General features: G+C 44.9%; 1 protein-coding gene across 2 annotated transcripts in view; it reads left to right on the top strand.

Annotated features, from left to right (window-relative positions):
- The window catches only part of bahcc1b (BAH domain and coiled-coil containing 1b), a 72,478-nt gene that overhangs the window by 40,543 nt on the left and 13,620 nt on the right, over nt 1–18,315 (top strand). For both annotated transcript variants that reach the window (XM_065949975.1, XM_065949974.1), the window contains exons 5-17: nt 1–358; nt 1,447–1,558; nt 2,122–2,315; nt 3,262–3,402; nt 4,725–4,936; nt 5,704–6,088; nt 7,028–7,927; nt 11,030–11,196; nt 12,024–12,160; nt 12,492–12,596; nt 15,507–15,594; nt 15,715–15,901; nt 17,240–17,407. The exon at nt 1–358 is cut by the window's left edge and continues 1,661 nt beyond it. In XM_065949975.1, coding sequence (XP_065806047.1) covers nt 1–358; nt 1,447–1,558; nt 2,122–2,315; nt 3,262–3,402; nt 4,725–4,936; nt 5,704–6,088; nt 7,028–7,927; nt 11,030–11,196; nt 12,024–12,160; nt 12,492–12,596; nt 15,507–15,594; nt 15,715–15,901; nt 17,240–17,407 — 3,154 coding nt within the window. The remainder of the gene's footprint in view (nt 359–1,446; nt 1,559–2,121; nt 2,316–3,261; nt 3,403–4,724; nt 4,937–5,703; nt 6,089–7,027; nt 7,928–11,029; nt 11,197–12,023; nt 12,161–12,491; nt 12,597–15,506; nt 15,595–15,714; nt 15,902–17,239; nt 17,408–18,315) is intronic.

The raw sequence follows: 18,315 nt of genomic DNA, 5'->3' as shown, positions 1-18,315 counted from the left end.
AAGAACCTAATGAACTACAGCTCCCAGCAGCCTTTGCTTCTGCCACAGCGGGGCCCCTTTGGAGGTCTGGGCTGCCTAAAGCAGGGCGGAGAGAGATCAGAGAAGGGTGACAAAGGAGGGGCCAAAAGCAACACGTCGCCGCAAGATCCTCCCAAACAGTCTCTCCCTCCTCGTCGAGGGTCCACTAATGAGGCAGAGAGGGGTGACAGAGGTGGGAAGGAGGCGGGGGAGGCAGGAGAGGGGGAGGTGCGACAGCCTCCGGTGGGTATTGCGGTCGCTGTAGCCAGGCCCCCTCATCGTTCCCCCGACAACACCCCTGGACACAGCAGACAGGGCAGGGTGCTGCCCAGCATGAAAGGTCAGACATCATTTATGCTCCTTGCACTAAAGTCAATTAATGCTATTTCTGTGCTCTGGACGGCATTAAAGGTAAAATCCAAGATTAAACAGTTGTAGTTCTGTAAGGATTCTTACATTCTTAGATGTTTTGGACATCAGTTGGGACTTTCTTCTGCGATTAATTGACCAGACATTTATATATGTCCAGCGGAGCTTTTGCATGTCAGATATGAAGGTTTATGGGGGATTCCATTTTAAAAAAGAACAGTTAGGCTACTTATTTGTACATAGTAAGTTGTTGACATTGGCCTTCTAGCGACAGTTAAATTACTCTTTTTGTCATAAATACATTAGGGCATGTCCAGATTTCTACTTTCAATATTTGTTTTGGGGCTTTTTGCCTTTTTTTGGATAGGACAGTGGACAGAGTAGGAAATCATAAGAGAGATATGGGAATGACATGCGGGAGCTGCAGGTTGAATTTGAAACTGTGCCTCCCACTTGGAGGACTGTGGCCACCCAACATAGGACACAACCTAACCACTAGGCCATCAGCCCCCCCTGTCCAGATTTGTTTTGGCTGGGCTTTCCCACTTTGGGTACTGCTGACTGATGCAGGATTGGCCTCAAGTATGAATGAACACACAACCACCACATTCAAATTAAATTCCATTTCTGTCTTAGCTTATCATATATAATTGTATACTATCATTACAGTTCAAAATAAATATGAACATATCAAGTTCCCATGAGTCATTCTTCAAGAAGATTATTTAAGTCAAATTAGAAACAAAAGAAAACATGCAATAAGGCCCCAATACAGAGTTCAGAATTTTGGAGATTTCAATTGGGGCATGCCATCCCCTGGATACGCCCCTGGCAACAAAGCGACAATTTCAGAGATGCAATGATCGGAGCAAATAACTATATCTTCTATCTAAGTATGTGCTGGTAGACCAACTTTGTAAAGAGACCAAGACAAGTTTCACCAATGGGATATAAAGTATATTGTGTCATATTGTACTGACCCGTATTGTTAAAACGTTGTGTAATAATGATATTTTCCATATTGCTGTAACTGTAAAACTCATTGTGAATTTTGTTCAGGAGTGTCAAGGCCTGTGTATCCTCTTGGTCGGGAAGCAGAGGACAGGAAGAGGATGACAGAAGAGCAGATCAGCCTTCATCACCTGGACAGAGACAGAGAAATGATCATCAGGTACAACTAACTTCTCAGACACCAACAAAAAATAAACACACACACACACACACACACACACACACACACACACACAAGCATCTTTTCAGTCTTGCTCTCATCTGATAAGCTGCACTTTGTATTCTCTTGCCTTCTCTCTCCCAGTCTGAGGCTCTGCTTCCCTTTTCACTCATCCCCTCACTCCATTTACTCTTCTCACTCTTTGATGTGGTATTTCTCTTCCCTCTCACTCCCCCCCCCCCCTCTCTCTCTCTCTTTCTCTCTAAGAAGAGATGTGGTGCATTAATGTTACAGGCACTAATACAGATGTCTCTGATGTATCTGGCTCTTATTATGTAGTCATATTAGGGGAAGAAAACATATAATGAGGACTCATAGACTGGGCTAAAAGATGATGGCTGTTCCTGTTGCCGTCATATTTCCTTTTCTTGATGATCATAATGGTAGTGGTGGTAATGAAGATGACAAGGATGAAGATAATGATCATAATGACGGTGGTGATGACAATAAGAGGGATAATCAAGATAATGATAAAAAGTTCACCCTGCCTATCTCCACTACAGGGAAAATAAGGATCGCGTAGAGTTCGCCAGGATTCACCCTTCCAGCAGTTGCCACGGTGACCTGACCTCTCACCTCTTGGTTCCTGGAGGTGCGAGTCAGTTAGGTGGGGACCATGCTGCACATGCTCACCCAGCTCACCACCACTGGATGCAGAGGACAGGAAGTCCCTCCCTCTGGATGGGGCATTCATACGGTGAGTAGAGTGGTGGAGCAGTATGTTTTTTTCTTCACTATTGCCATTTGGTGGTTTATGATCATGAGGTGGTGGTGGGGGGAGGGGTGTACTTGGATCTTATATGGAATCCTTTTTTTGTCTTCTGTTGTTTTAGATTCTGTTTGGCATTCATTTATTTGTTGGGAACGTTATCTTTTTAAAATCTTTTTGTAAGATTTATTTTTGGGCTTTTTGTGCCTTTATTGGAGAGATAGGACAGTGGATAGAGAAATCAGGGAGAGAGAGTAGGGAATGACATGCAGGAAAGGAGCCACAGGCTGGATTTGAACCTGGGCCGCCCGCATTGAGGACTATAACCTCCATATATGGGACGCGCGCACTAACCACTGTGCCACCAGCGACCCTGGGAGCGTTATCTTGGGGGAAAAAAGTTGCTGTTACCTCAACGTTTTAATATAATGGATACATGATTCATTTTGACTTGCTACGGAATCCAACTCAGTTTGTGTTGTTAACCTCTGGTTGTAAGAGAAGATCCAGAATGTGCTACAACAGTATGGTCAATGTAACCAAAACCACCTGCTCAGCAATGAATGTGCCTCTTTGAAACAACTGCAAGTAACCGGCACTTACTTCTTGATCAAACAGCATATTAATCATATAATACCTATCAGAGTTGCTAGTTCGTTGGGGGGCATCAAGACACCTCAGGTCCCTCAGGACAGGTTTACTCATTATTCCCAGAATCAGAACCAAGCAATAGTAGAACAAAGCTTCTAGAGCTTTTCTCAAACTTTGAGGTCTACCATACGTTTAAACACTTTTTTACCTTCTTGTATTTATTATTTATTTCTTTATTAATCTATTTTGATATATATTTATATGTTAATGTACAGTTTTTATCTCAGTAAAGCGCTTTGTTTGATTGGTTCTAAACAGACTTGACCTTGCCTCCTTATTCCAGGTTTAAGCCATGTAGGTATGACCCCAGGCTTCCCTCCCGGTCTGCCCAGCCCTCTTCAGCCCGTCCTGGGGTCCCTCACCCAAGACCCTAACTCCCCACTGGTGGTTCTTCCTACAGAAGCGGGGCCTCATCATCCCCTCGGTACGCTGAGTGCCCCTTTCACAACAAACGCACGCACACAACCAGCAGAGCACATACTCACTGCTTTCTTCACTGCCCCACTATTCCCCCTCCCCTTTTCTCTCTCCATTTGTACCATCGGAGCTGCTGCTATTTCTCTCCCAGAGTTTTAGTATCATTGGCTAATCATAATATAATGCTCAACTAAGTCCCTCTGTCAGTGGGACTGTGTTTTATAGCTTCGTTAATGGGAGCAGCTATTCCAGTGCCCCCCCCCCCTGCATGTGCCCAGCGTTATGCAAACCAACTGAACTGCTGTTCATCTCTTTGTGGTGGAGCACTGGTGTGTTTGGACTACACTGTGTGTGTGTGTGTGTGTGTGTATGTGTGTGTGTGTGTGTGTGTGTGTGTGTGTGTGTGTGTGTGTTGTGAGCACTTGGTCATCTAAAGTTAGCTGTTTTCACGTCTGGAACAATATGAGACATCATCGTTCAGTGTTAGGGGGTTGTGTTGCACATCTCAGATATTTTCGAGAGAGAGAAAAGAGTGAGTGTGTGTGAGTGTGTTTGTGTGTGTCTGTGTGTGTGAGTGTGTCAACGCTGCTTTGCAAACAGGCTGTGAAATTTAATTATCTCCCGCCTCCCTCGCCTCGCTCCGTGGGAGTTCCTGCAGAGAGGGGAAGTGCATCCACTGAACCCTTCCCCTGGGAAACATTAGCCCACTCAGGCTAATCTCACAGAACAAAGGTTCCCAGCGACAAGGCAGCCAAGGAGGGATGTGTGTGTGTGTGTGTGTGTGTGTGTGTGTGTGTGTGTGTGTGTGTGTGTGTGTGTGTGTGTGCGTGCGTGCGTGCGCTTGCGTGCGTGCGTGCGTGTGTGTGCGTGTGTGTGTGTGTATGCATTTTTGTGTGTAGCCATGTGTGTATCTGAAGTCATATAGGGGTGGCATTGGGCATGATGAAAATGTCTGTTTCCGTGCATAGAAAACTTTTTAGGGGAATGTTGTTCAAGTTAAAGAGAAAATCTAAAATATTTTGCAGCAGGATTTCTTTTAGTGTCTTTGAGGCTAACATACAGACTGTTGAATTGCAGACAGCTGTTACATTCCCAGCAAATATGCACAAATAGCATCTCATTTAAAATAATTTCATGCACAGCTTTGGCCATGCAAATATGTCTTTACCAGCTATGTTATCATTTTTCTATTAGGTATAATTATGCAAGGTAACCAAAAGGAATGTCTTACTTAAAAAAACACATTTTTAAACCAAATATTCTCATTAAGAAAAAAATGCTTAACAATCTCTTATTTCTCATCTGCCATTTTTTATATTTCTACTCTAGATGTTCTGGAGCAGTCAGGTCTGTGGCCCCCTATGTACGGAGGTAGAGGTCCTCCCTCCCACCTGCAGCATCACCCTGTCTACTCTCGCTCCTCGTTCCTACGGCAACAGGAGCTATACGCCCTGCAGCAGCAGCACCAGCAGCAGCAGCAGCAGCACCACCAGCAGCAGCAGCGGGCCATGGAGAACATGCAGCGGCACTCATTAGGACAGGTAAAACAACCACTTTAGAGGATACATTTTAGTTTAAAACTTGCGAAATACTGTGGAGATGTTATTGTGAAACAGTGAGCAAATCAAGATAAGGAAGTGTGGACATATTGGAAACATGAGCAAACCTTCTTCCTCATTTAGATAGTGAAGAGTAAAAAATCAGTAAGAGTAAAGTATGAAGTGCAGATTTTTTTTTCTGATGGTAAAACATTAAAAGAGAGAACATGCAAAAAAAAACACACTCAGCAAATATTTTTTTGGGACGTCACTGACTTTTGCACTCTCCAATGCGAGATCATTTGGCAATCAAACTGTGTGGCTGACTCTAGCCATGTTTGCACAAGAAGCACAGTTCTCTGGGGCTCTTTTCAAATAACTAAAAGGTTTTTCTTGCTCATTTTGTGTGTCCTTGTGAAGATTGGGTATATTGGTTAAAATGTAAGAAAACATGTACTGAAGAAATCAGAAGTATTCTGTGTTTACCCAACAGTAAGGGGTTAAATAAAGTCCCTGGGATTGTATTTAGGTACTGGTTCCTCCAAAATTTCAGACTTGTTGTCATAAGATTTCCTTGGAGTTATGTCTGTGCATAAACTTTGTTAACCTTTCCAGTTTTAAACATCTCTTTCTAGACACATAATACATCAGGAAGTTATTAGCTCATTTACACTACTTGGTGGAATGGCTATGGCTTTAAGGAAGTTAAATGAGGCAAATAGATACTCCTAAAGCAACTGTTTTCTTCTTCCCCAATTCCTCTCCAACAGAGAAAACATGAGGAGCATGCCATCACTATAGACGACTCTCCTCATGAATCATCCGCGCTCAGAACTTCCTCCTCGTCTTCTGTTTCATCCTCCACCTCCTCCCATGCTGCCAAACCTTTCTCCCACACGCCTCCTCCGCCCAAGACGCCCACGCCCTCTCCGGGGATGTGTCCCAGCAGCCGTCAGTCGCCCTGCTACCACTCCTCCCCGTCCAGGCGATCCCGTCCCCCGAACCCTCTCACGCCTGCGCCAAGCCCCGCCGCAGCGGCGCCACGCTCCCCGGCACTCAGCCCAGTTCCATCACTTCTGTCTAAGGGGCTGGAGAGGGGGAGCGAGAGAGGGGAGGGACAGCCACCTCAGGATTACCCACAATCACTAGAGCCAGGTAAATGTAGAAAAAAATCATGTTAATGTTTGAATAAAAAAAAGAAAACAGCCACATATCCAGAATCCAGAGAGAAAACAGGAGACAGATATCAGGCAGGAATATGATCGCAGAGACAGAGTGAGAGAAAAAAAATGTAGGAAAAGGAGAAGAGAGATGGAGGGTGATGCTGGTCTTTGAAGCGTGGTATTCTTTTGATTTTGCAGAAATTGTTTGAAGCATGGATGATCCCCCTGCTCTGTGTGTCCTTGAGTGTGTGCATGTGTGTGCGCACATGTTTTATCTGCACAAGCTAAAGAGGGACAGCGGGCAGGTCAGTCATTAAGGTCACAGAAAGCATATGGGCACTCAGTGAGTGTGTCTGTGACCTGCCAGCATGCATGTGTGTGTGTGTGTGTGTGTGTGTGTGTGTGTGTGTGTGTGTGTGTGTGTGTGTGTGTGTGTGTGTGTGTGTGTGTGTGTGTGTGTGTGTGTGTGTGTGTCATAAGAGGAAGGTCAGTGAAATCTTCAGACAGACCCTCCTAATCCTTCAGAGGTCCTTGAGAAGTACAGGTGGAAGGATACACATTCATCTGGATGTGTTGTCAGGGGGGGCGGAGGGATACCATCAATAATAGGAGAGCCGGGGCCAACGCTGCAATCACAGGGGAACAGCAGGGGGGTCATCGGTATAGAACAAAGATCTATACACTCATCATACACACACATTACAAAACACATGCTCACACAGTAAACTACTGTACACATGCACCCTGCTGTCAGTGTATTATACCTACTGTAATCACATGCTTCATCCAGTCTGCCTGAAGAGAATGGCAATTAATTTTAAAAGCTGGACTTTAGAGTAGAGATCTATTTTCTGAAGATGCTTTAAAAAATGAAAGTGCAGAATTTGGTTAATATTTGATGTTTATTTTACCTTTATATTTTTTCCTGCAGACCTGCCACCTGTTTACACCTACCCTCCAATCACCATGGGTTTCAAGGCCGGGCCCTCGCCTCCCGAAGCGCGATTGGCTGAAGCCGCAGTGGAGGCAGAACCAGCAGAGCCTGACTCCAAGACCCTCCCGCATGCATACAACATCCAGCCCATCCCCAAAACAGACAAGAGGAGGGAGGAAGAAGAAGATGGGAGAGACTGTGAAGTGGTGGAGTCCCAGAGTGAGGCTTCAGAGGAAGAGAAGGAAGAAAAGAGTCAGGAGGTGAAAGGCTTCTCCTTCTCAGAGCCTCAGATTTCTGGATCGCTGCCCTGCCCTTCCCCCACTGAAGTCCCAGATCCAGCCTGCCCAACAATAGCCAAAGGCAAAGCCGTAAAAGTAGCGCTCTCTCTGGGTTGCTTTGGCCATGAGGCCGGCCTGGATGAGCCCCGGCTGTCCAAAGAGCAGGAGGATGACAGTAGACACACAAAAGAGTACATGGAGGAGAAGGAGGAGAAAACTGGGCCTGAACCGACAGAATGTAAAGTCTCTGTGCCTATGGAGGAGGATGGAGAGAATGTAGAGGTTGTTGATAAAGAAAAGGAAGAGGGAGGCAGAGGAATGTGTCCAGGAGAGAATGTAGTGGAGCTCATCAAGGACTCTCCTGCTCCTGCCCCGTCCTCCGACCTCACACTCGCTCCCACCTCGGGCTCAACCGCTCAGCTCCAGGGTGCCTACATGTGGAGTCTGGAGCTTCTGATTGCTGCGGCTCTGTGCGCCACCAGAGATGCCTTGTACCCGCCTGTACCCGCCACTCCGGCCCCAAGTCCTCCGGCCCACCATGGTATGGAGATACTGGGAGAACTGGCCGAGCTTGAGATCCAGCAGAGGAGCAGGGAGGGGAAAGAGAAAGGCAACGAGGGTGAGTTTTTAAAAAGTTGTCCCCTTTGCTTAAGTAGAGCCTTAATACTATGATGGAATATCTACAATTATTTGCCACTAAAAAATATTTTTTTTGACAAACCCAAAACAAAGAAATCATCCCAGAAGTTGCTTCTTTTTTATTGGCTGATTCTATCATAAAAAAAAACTTTTGGAGTGAAAATAGGTCCAAAACAAGTAAAAAAATCTAATTAAGAAAAAAGAGCCCACTTGTTTTTGTCTAAATAAACACACACACTTACATTGAACCACAAAAAAGGTCTGGGAGACGTGTGTGACCCAGATGTTAAGACACACATAAACACAAACACACACACACACATGGACACACATATTTCCCACTAACTACCCTGTTTCCTTCCTCAGCTTTTGACGAAAGACCGCATTTTTACCTCGGGGAAGGGTGTGTGTGTGTGTGTGATTGTGTGGTGTTTGGGGGGGAGGGGCACATAGATGGACCAACACGCTGAGCTTCAGACACAAGCCTGGACACACACACACACACACACACACACACACACACACACACACAGACACACTCTGCCCGGTGTGTCCCTCAGGCTCTGGCGTCTTGCTTTGCTAATTAGACCCTTTCCTTTAAAACACTTCTCCTGTAAGCGCTCCTATTTTCCTCTCATCCCTCTGAGAGAAAGTGTTTTTATTTATGCCAGCATCTGTGTGTGTTCGTTCGCCCCGCGTTTGTGTGCGTGCACGCACTGCCGCCGAGTGTGTGTGTTTGTAAGCTGTTAAGTAATCCCAGATGAATCCCTGCTCTCCTCCATCAGTGTCTATGTGTCTCTGCAGCAGGCTGCCTGCTCCCTGCCTGCGCCTCCTCATGCCTCTCCTCCCTCCTCTCTCTTTGTTATTTTTTCCCCCTCACCTGCTTCCTTTTTTCTTTTTTTTTTTATTAAACCAATGTAATCTTGTGTGTAAATCCTGCCGCTGCAAGTCTTGTTGATGGAATTAATAAGTGTAAAAATCATAAGGGCGCTGTGCAGCTGTCTGCGCACAGTGTGTGAGTGTGCATTTGTTTATGTGTGTGTGTGCACGTGGTTAGCATGTGTAATAGGTGTGAAATCAATAAGTCCTGTCGCGGGGTGGAAAATGTTCTCTAAATTGCAACACATTTATTTATATGAAAAAAAAAAAAAGCTTTGGACTCGCTACACGGAACGTTATTAATACTGCTGATGGCGTTTTTTTTTTTTGTCGTCATGAATGTGTTTGGAAGATGAAACCGATCCCAGACAGATGCATTTACGCCCGCTCCTTGATGCGGAAGGATATCTCAGCTCCTTCGAGATTGCAATTACAGATTAAAGAATCAAGAGAGATGTCCCCCCTCCTGTATAAATTAGCATCATTACTTCTCTTCACACCCAGGCAGAGGGGGCTGTTTGTGTCATAGCTTCTTTTATTCCTTCATATTTTCTTTATATTAAAAAATTCAGCTCAATAAACTTCCTTAATGGCCTCTAATGATGACGACACCCATATGAACTGTAATGGTTTTTAATTTTCCTCCCCTGTTTTTAGTTTTTTTCCCCCTCGAAATCCCCCCGTGCAGCCTCTTATTACACCCCCCTGTAGGGGCACAGTACGGTGTTATTACTCTGTGTGTGTGTGTGTGTGTGTGTGTGTGTGTGTGTGTGTGTGTGTGTGTGTGTGTGTGTGTGTGTGTGTGGCGGAAGGTATCTATCGATTGACGGCCATCCTCCGGGATACTAAACTAGTGGTGATGTCAGCGGTGATGTCACCCTGTCAGAGTAACCGGAGCATGCCATTGGCTCGGAGGGTCTGACAGATGAGATGGCGTTGACCTCTGTGAGCTGGGACAGGACAAAAGACGCTTTCTGCTCTGCTTTTACTCTTCATTCTCATATCCGTTTGTTTTACTCGTTTGCACTCTTTTCCTATAACTCCGTCCTTGTTCTTCTTTTGTTTGCTGCAATTCTGTCTCCATTTCTCTCTCTCACACACACACACACACACACACACACACACACACACACACACACACACACACACACACACACACACACACACAGGTTTTAATAATGTCAGATGTCAGCGAGTAGGCCTTGCAGCTCCAGCACGTCAAGACAGTGATCCAGTCAAACCTCTGCTCTCCTTTCCTCTTCTTCCCCTTCCTTTCCTCTCCTCTCCTCTCCTCTCCTCTCCTCTCCTCACCTATCCTCTTCTTCCCTTTCCTTTCCTTTTCTCTCCTCTCCCCCTCTCCTCACCTTTCCTCTTCTTCCCTCTCCTTTTACTTATCCTCTCCTCTCCCCCTCTGCTCTCCTTTCCTCTCCTCCTTTTTCCTCCCCTTCCGTCCTTCCCTTCCCTCCTCTCCTCTCATCTCCTCTGACGGGAAATTGGATTCTGTCCATGTCCATAATGAGGAGATGTAGGAGAATAAATAGATAGCTCAATAAACACTTTGCTTCTTATTGCTTCTCCTCCCCTTTGCTCCCCCCCCTCCCTTTTTCTTACGGCGCTGCACACCTCTTCTTCCTCCCCATCATACTCCTCCTCCTCTTCTTCTTCCCAGTTGCTCTCTTTTCTTCCACTTCCTTCCTTCCACTGATGCAGTTCGTCCATGTCTGCGCAGCTCAGCAAAAATAGTTCAGCTGCATGTGTGAATTCAGAATGTTGTATTTGCATAGATGTGTGCGTTTGTTTGCTTGTGTGTGTGTGTGTGTGTATGTGTGTGTGTGTGTGTGTGTGTGTGTGTGTGTGTGAGAGAGAGAGAACTGTCTCATGAATATTCTGTTTCATCTGTCGCCGCTGTGACAATGACAGAGTTAATGACAGTGACAGATGTAGAGATCGTTCTCCCCCCCGCTCCCCATCATGTGCGTTTGTGCGTGTGTGTGTTTGTGCGTGTGTGTACGATTAAGCAGCAAAACAAGTATACATCAAATAAACTACACAGCTAATATCATAAATATCACCACTTTTCAAGGCACCGTTTCATCGCTCAGCGAATAAATCTGTTCAGCGCACAAACATATTTTACAACATGGTGTCAGCCGCTGTGTGACGCAGCGATCTAAACCCCTACACACTCCGTCTCCCTGTGCAGGTGAAGACATGCTGACCTTTGACCTCCACAGTCTGGCCACCCTCGCAGCCGCCCGGGCCCTGGAAATGGAGGGAGGGGCAGTGGATGCAGGGGCGGAGCAGCAGTGTCCGATCAGGAAGAGGTTGAACCTGCGCAGGAAGTGCAGCTGGACTCCTCGCCACGAGCCGGTGAGGCTTCACTGAGAGCGTGTTTTCTGTTTCATGCAAACACGAAGCAGTCATGTGGAAAATATGGAGAAGCATTATACAGTAGAAATACACCTAATCTGTTTATTTGACATAGCTTAAAAAAACGGTCAAACTCAGAAATTACAATACATTATAGTCTGAATATTCTGAGTTTAAATAATGATTGTTCCTTTATTTTGAAATAACTTTTGTTGTTGTTCTTTTGGAAATAAAAAACAAGTACAGAACTATAAACAATTTTCCACTGAGGAGATGTGAGACCGAAAACATGTTTCTGTGTGTCCAACATTTTCCCCATTTAAGTGGCAACCAAAGCTAAATATTTATAACATCATTAAAAATGATTAATTCCATATGAATTTATAATCATAACACAATGTTTAACTTTTAATTACTAAAGCTTCTTTTACTCTTAACGTAGTGTGCTCAAATCTTTTGTCAATGCCAATTATCGCAAATGTTTCCAAATGCAGCTCCCAGGATCTCACACAAACCTTTGCCTTTAAGTAAAAATGGTGCTGTACAAATTCAACATATGTAAAAAGCGTCAGCGATCAAACGCGTGAGCCTCGTTTTAAAGATAAAATCCATCAAATCATTAAGCTGCCGAAAACACAAGCTGGCAACCTCATATGTGAATGACTGTTGTGCTTAGTCTGTGTTCAGGATTGAAATTCCCCTGCTTTTTGTTTTCTGTGTGTGTGTGTGTGTGTGTGTGTGTGTGTGTGTGTGTGTGTGTGTGTGTGTGTGTGTGTGTGTGTGTGTGTGTGTGTGTGTGTGTGTGTGTGTATTTGTTTGTGTGTCAGGTGTGCCCAGTGAAGGGCTCCATGGAGACGATGGGAGGGGAGGAGCTGGCCATGCGTGTCCAGCTGGCTGAGCTACAGCGCCGCTACAAAGAGAAACAGAGGGAACTGGCCAAGCTACAGAGAAAACACGACCACCAGTGAGCCCACACACACACACACACACACACACACACACACACACACACACACACACACACACACACACACACACACACACACACACACACACACACACACATATACACAATTCCTTCTGTGTAGATCAAGATGTGCATTCCAACATTCACAATATTGCCGTGAAGCTGCATCCTCCTGATTTATCAGGACTTGCAGCCTGCTCATTCTTAATGCAGTTTGACCTGCAAGCCGATACAAGCTTCCTTCTGCTGTCCGGACTTTATCTTTGATCCCTCTCTCTCTCTCTCTCTCTCTCTCTCTCTCCTCTTCCTCGTTGTCTCCTCTGTGTAGGAAAGAGGAGACGTCTCGCAGCCCTGCCCGCCGGGGCCCCGGCCGCCCCCGCAAACGCAAGTCCACCCCCAGCCCAGCTGCAGCAGAGAGCTCCAAGAGACTCCGGTCAGTGCTGTGATGTTGCATCAGTATAATCAGCGTGTGATTGGCAGGCCCCCGCTCATTCATCCTGATTTCTGTTTGTGTTCTTAGTCAAAAGCGCGGCTGATTTTCAAGAAGTTCTTCTTCAGCTGAATTGATTCAAATGCTCTATAGCTGATGATTTGCTTGATTGGGCACTGGAAGGAGCTGCTCGCACGCGCTCACATGCACACAATCCGTTTTACGTGATGGGAGCTGTAGGCTCGGTTTGTGATTTTAAATGAGAGAAGCTAATGGAGATGAGGCCTTCATTAATCATCATTAATCACTTCTAATCATATTTATCACTCGCATTGATTACGTCCTGATTCTGTGTGAACCTCCAGCATACATTAATACAGCCAGACAAAGTCCTGATGTACAGTTCTTACAGTGATAAACGACCCAACACCGCCCCTCCCCCGCCCCGCTACAACACACAACCACACAGTTTAACACCTCAGACGTGCACACTTTGATGCCGACACACATTCCTTCACACACACTCACATACTGGTGACACTCACACACACACACACACACACACACACACAGCTGGTATTCAAGACTCAAAATGATGAATGTGTTTTCTCATGGTGCCCCACCTCTGTTAGTATGTGCTCCCCTCGCCTTGATAAAATGATTAGAGTAACTCAAGGTTTGTCACGTTAACCATGATTAGAAAGCGCTAATGAAAACGACAATGAAAGGCTTCCAGTTATACGCACCTAAAACACACACTCACACATACACACAGAACTTGTTTAATTAGTAGCGTCAGTCGCTGCGTGCCTGAACAGCATTTTTCTGTTGTTATTAATAAGCAACGTGTGATTTGTTTTATGCTTTCATCTCCTTGTGAGAGCTGTGTGCTGAGATAAACAGGTAGAGAGTAAGAGAACGATCCCAAACTGAGCAGAAGATTCCCAATTTATACCAACCTCTACAGCCTATGTCCATAAGTGTGGACATGTGATTAAACATCATTCTTATTCTGCCATTACAGCATCTACTCCTTTAAGAAGCCTTTTTTTGTGCAATATTCTGGCTGCAGGAAATTGTTCCCATAGACACAATGTGCAAAGGTTCTTAAGCTGTTTTCACAAAAACAATGGGAGACTCACCCTGAAATCTTCCTGCGACTAAGAACTCAAGATCTCCTCGCCACTTTCATAAAGGGTTATTTTTTGGTTAGGATTTTAAAAAAAAAACTAGCATTCTAGTTTCCATTTAAATTTCAGTTAAATTTCCCTCCAGCCTTCCACTGGACTTTGGTTCTTTGCATAAAAAGAGTCTGTGTGGAGGGCAAAGAAAGCGGAGCTCATTGGCTTGTAATTCATCCTCAGAGCCCATCAGAGGTCACCTGACACGATCTAGCCTCCACTAGTCTCTATAAAGAGATAACTGCATGCAACACATGCCGCCAACAAACTCCACAAAATCTCGGCTGTTGCTTCCTGAATCATTGCTAAGACGATTACCGATGGGTTCCCTGATTTCTGAGTGTATTCAAACTGCAATTTTGGGAAAATGACAATAGATATTGTCTTTGCTAGAAGACAAAGGTGACAATAAGGCGCCCTCATACAATACCAAATTAACAGAGATACGATTCAATACCATTGGGTAAACTTTAGTTTCCCCTTAGGGAATTTTTCTTGGACTCAGTTGCTGCATGCATTTAACTGCCTCCAAAGTAGCAGCAATAGATAAAACCCATAAAATCATTTTTCTTTTGGTGTAGGTATAACCTGATACAATCTGTCTCTATACAGCCACTGTAAGATGGTCTTGAATGCACTTTGTTTAAAGCCTATTGACTGTAAGTAGGCCTCCATATGTTTCAGAATTTCACTATATTCCAAAGGTGTCAGATGGAGGTGAGATCAGACAGCAAAACAACACAATTCAGAAAATAATTACTTTGTGTACTGGGTTTGTGCATAGGAGCATCGTGATATTAAAAGGAGAGAGAGATTTCTATATCGTATTATTCCACAAATGAAGTGAAGTTCAGGGCTTAGAAGCACAGGGAGGTGCATTTTTTAGATGGATCTTATCCATAACTCTCTCCTCTCCTCTCCTCTCCTCTCCTCTCCTCTCCTCTCCTCTCCTCTCCTCTCCTCTCCCCTCCTCTCCTCTACCAGCGTCAGAGATGCTGAGAGCCAAAGCTTCTCTCTATGGGAATATAGGATTCACCTGCTTCAGACACCAGCTGCTAACAGTGTGTGTGTGTGTGTGTGTGTGTGTGTGTGTGTGTGTGTGTGTGTGTGTGTGTGTGTGTGTGTGTGTGTGTGTGTGTCGGCTGCCTGCCTGTGGTGTAAGAGAGTATGCATACAATGAAGGAATGACAGAGAGAGAGAGAGAGAGGAAAGGAGGAGTAGTGTTCAATAGAGGTTAGTGTTTATCGATCGGGCCCTGAAGCTCCGGTCAACGGACAGACTCCCCTGGGACTGCTTCATCTCTCCCTCTGTCTCCCTCCCTTCCCCCTCCACTGTTCTCTTCATCCCCCTCTCTGTCTCTCCGTCTCTTCTCCACTTTCCTTCACACCAGATAATTCTCATCCTTTCATGCGATGAGTCTCATATTCGCACGGGCGCTTAATATTTCTGTGTTTGCTGTCAAACTGTGCAGACGGGCAGCTGAGCCTGTCTCTTACCTCATCAAAGTTATGAGGCACAGAAGAAAAAAACAGTGAGAGAAAGGTAGACAATGAATGAACCCAGAAGAGAAGGAGGTGAAAGTAGAAAGTAGAGAGGAGAGAGTTATTGAGAATACCATCCTTGATAAAAAAAAAAGAAAGAAAAGTGTGATCTGATTGATTCTATGAACAGCTTAATGAAAAATATATTCTCATGTAAGTGTGGCTCTGCTCTGGTTTTTTATGTCTTTCAGGGCTGGGCTGAATTTGGAAAAAAGCCTTGAGGAAAAAGCCAGGAAGAAAATGTCCAATCACGGCTTCAGCAGCCTCAGTGCAGCACAGGTCGGTCTCTCTGGCACTGACAGCCATTTCCTGCCGCTAATGTTTTTTCTTCTTTCCAGGATATTTCAATTAGCAGAAAGAAATTAGTCAATAATTAGCTGTTCCGCTCCCCGTCTGCAGATGAAAGCTTGCTGTAAGCACAGAGGTCGACCCAGCGCTCTGAGCTCCAGGCTGGCCAGGCGGGTGACCCAGCTGAAGCAGAAAGCCGCCGCCCAGCGTGGCGCTCCATCAGCAGGTGTGCTGCACAGCAGAGGGACCCTGGGTGGGGAGGATGGATCCAGGAGTCGGAGCAGACAAGAAAGAAAAGGTGGGAACCAAATTAGAACCAAAGCACCATTTTAACAGTTAGCCATTGTAGTTAGCAGCTCTGATTTTACGCTTAAAGGGAGGTATAAGCTCAGATACTGTGAAAAGAAGGGTTTAGTTGTACAACTTTGTTGAAGGTTACGAACCGTATGAGCTTAAATAATCTTACAAGTTTTTCCAATTTCAATGCTTTCACAAATTTCAACAAATTAACCAATTAATAAAAAACACAAGAAGAGGGAAAATTTCAGGAATATATATGTTGCCAAATGTCCATGTAAAACGAGACATGCTAACCCTAAAGCAGGGGTGGGCAACTGGCGGCCCGGGGGCCACATGCGGCCCCTATCAACCCTCAATGTGGCCCTCAGATCAATTTTTACATATCAGTTAATTGGAAAAATGAAGAAAACATGACTAAATCTGCCATAAAATCATGAAAACCAGAAATATGTCCATAATAATGTTTGATCACTGGTATATGTTGAGTTACATTTGAGACATAATTGACTGTAATCCTTTTTTGTCTGCTACAATTTGGCCCTCTGGCAGTGAGAATTAAATGAATGTGGCCCTTGCTGTGAACAAAGTTGCCCATCCCTGCCCTAAAGCTACCATCAGCATTGGCATGCAACCATTTTCTAGCTAGCATTAACTGTATATCTTTAATAAAAATGTAAAAACACATATTCAGCTCAATTGTACACCATTCTTGTTGTATTTTATCACTCTATCAAATAGAAAAGTAGGTTATTGAATGGTAATTTTAGCTTTTTGTCTTATGCTAAACTAAAATAATCTGAAAAATGTTTCAAATTTCAACACCTGTCAGACAGTTGGTCAGTTAATAAAATGACAAAGAGTGAAGTTCCAGGTGGATATTTAGCCATATCTCCATGTCAAACAACATGCCAATCTTAAAGCTACCATTAGAGTTTAGCTAACACTAATATTCTATTGTTTCCTAGCTAATATAACTTGTTTATCTAGAACACATTTTATAGTTATTTTACATGTGTGCTGTCATATCTTCTAACACTATCAAATGATAAAGTAAGCTAGGTTGGATTGGGGGTCAGCCCTATGTTCCCACAGGGTAGGGTTAGGGTTAGGGTAAGTTACCCTAACTGATACAAATTCATGAAAAAGGAAATGTGGGAACATAGGGCCTAATTTTGAAAAAAATCTTAGAAATGTGGGAACATAGGCACGCTCCAACAATGCAATAGCAATTTAATCTTCAACCTACATGTGCTATGTGAATATGCTGAATACAGACATTAGTTGTCCTTTAACCAGTGAACTGAAACTTACCCTTCCTTTGATGTTGACCCATCAGACTTGCAGCAGGACTGGGAAGCTGGTCCCACTGTAAAGAGGAAACGGGGTCGAAAACCCAAAATGCTGATGGGCATCACCTTAAACAGAGCTTACCAGAAGGATGGTCGGACCTCTGACAAGCTGGAAGTGAGGCATGAGAAGAGTGACAGCGTGAGCTCTGAGCACGGTGAGTGACACAAAAAATAAAAGTTTATAAATGTTTGGACTGGTGAAAACATCCGGCCAACGTCTCGAAGAACATCAGGTAGGGGCGCGCTGGTGGTGCAATGGTTAGGGCGCGTGCCCCATGTATTGAGGCTGTCGTCTCAACCAGGCGGCCCGGGTGTCGTTCCCCACTCTCTCTCCCTGGTTTCCGGCTCTATCCACTGTCCTATCTCTGCATTAAAGGCACAAAAAGCCCAAAAATAAATCTTTAACAAAAAAAAAGAACATCAGGTAGACACTATGATAGTATGTCTTTGTGTGTTTCTTTGTTTGTGTGTGCTCGTTGTGTGTCTGAGAGGTAGATGCCTGCCATCATTCAGAGGTGGTCGGGGGGGGGGGGGGGGGGGGGGGGGGGGGGGGCTCTTCTCACTTCCCAGCTCATTTATCAAACTGTTAAAACCGTTAACGACTTGCCACAGGCATGCAACACAGCCACCCGGGTCCCTCAATGCCACGCGGTAATGTGAGCCGACTCTGGTCCCATCCAGAATGTCCCACCGCGGTCTTCCACTCTTTTCTTCACCTCGCCAACCTCCAGAAAAATGCACTTTCTCCGAGGCTTAACGGGATGGTTTTATAGAAAAGTAAAAAACGTCATGAAAACGCTAGAATCAACTTGACCCTGTGGCCTTGATGGCACAAAGAGTTGTGTTTGAATATGTATGTGTGTGTGTGTGTGTGTGTGTGTGTGTGTATGTGAGGCAAAGTGTTGACGAGAACGCTGTGTAAGTGACAAGTGTGTCAGAGATGTGTCGACACCTGACACGACCCCCCCGCCACTCAGCAACACACAGCTGCCAATGACACCTCGTGTGTGTGTGTCCATGTTTGCTTCTTGTGATTGCCTTTAAGGAACAGTCGCTGGGTTTT

Source organism: Labrus bergylta, chromosome 21 (genome assembly GCF_963930695.1).
Source record: "Labrus bergylta chromosome 21, fLabBer1.1, whole genome shotgun sequence".
Classification (NCBI taxonomy): Eukaryota; Metazoa; Chordata; class Actinopteri; order Labriformes; family Labridae; genus Labrus; species Labrus bergylta.
This window is presented reverse-complemented; position numbering and strand designations above follow the sequence as displayed.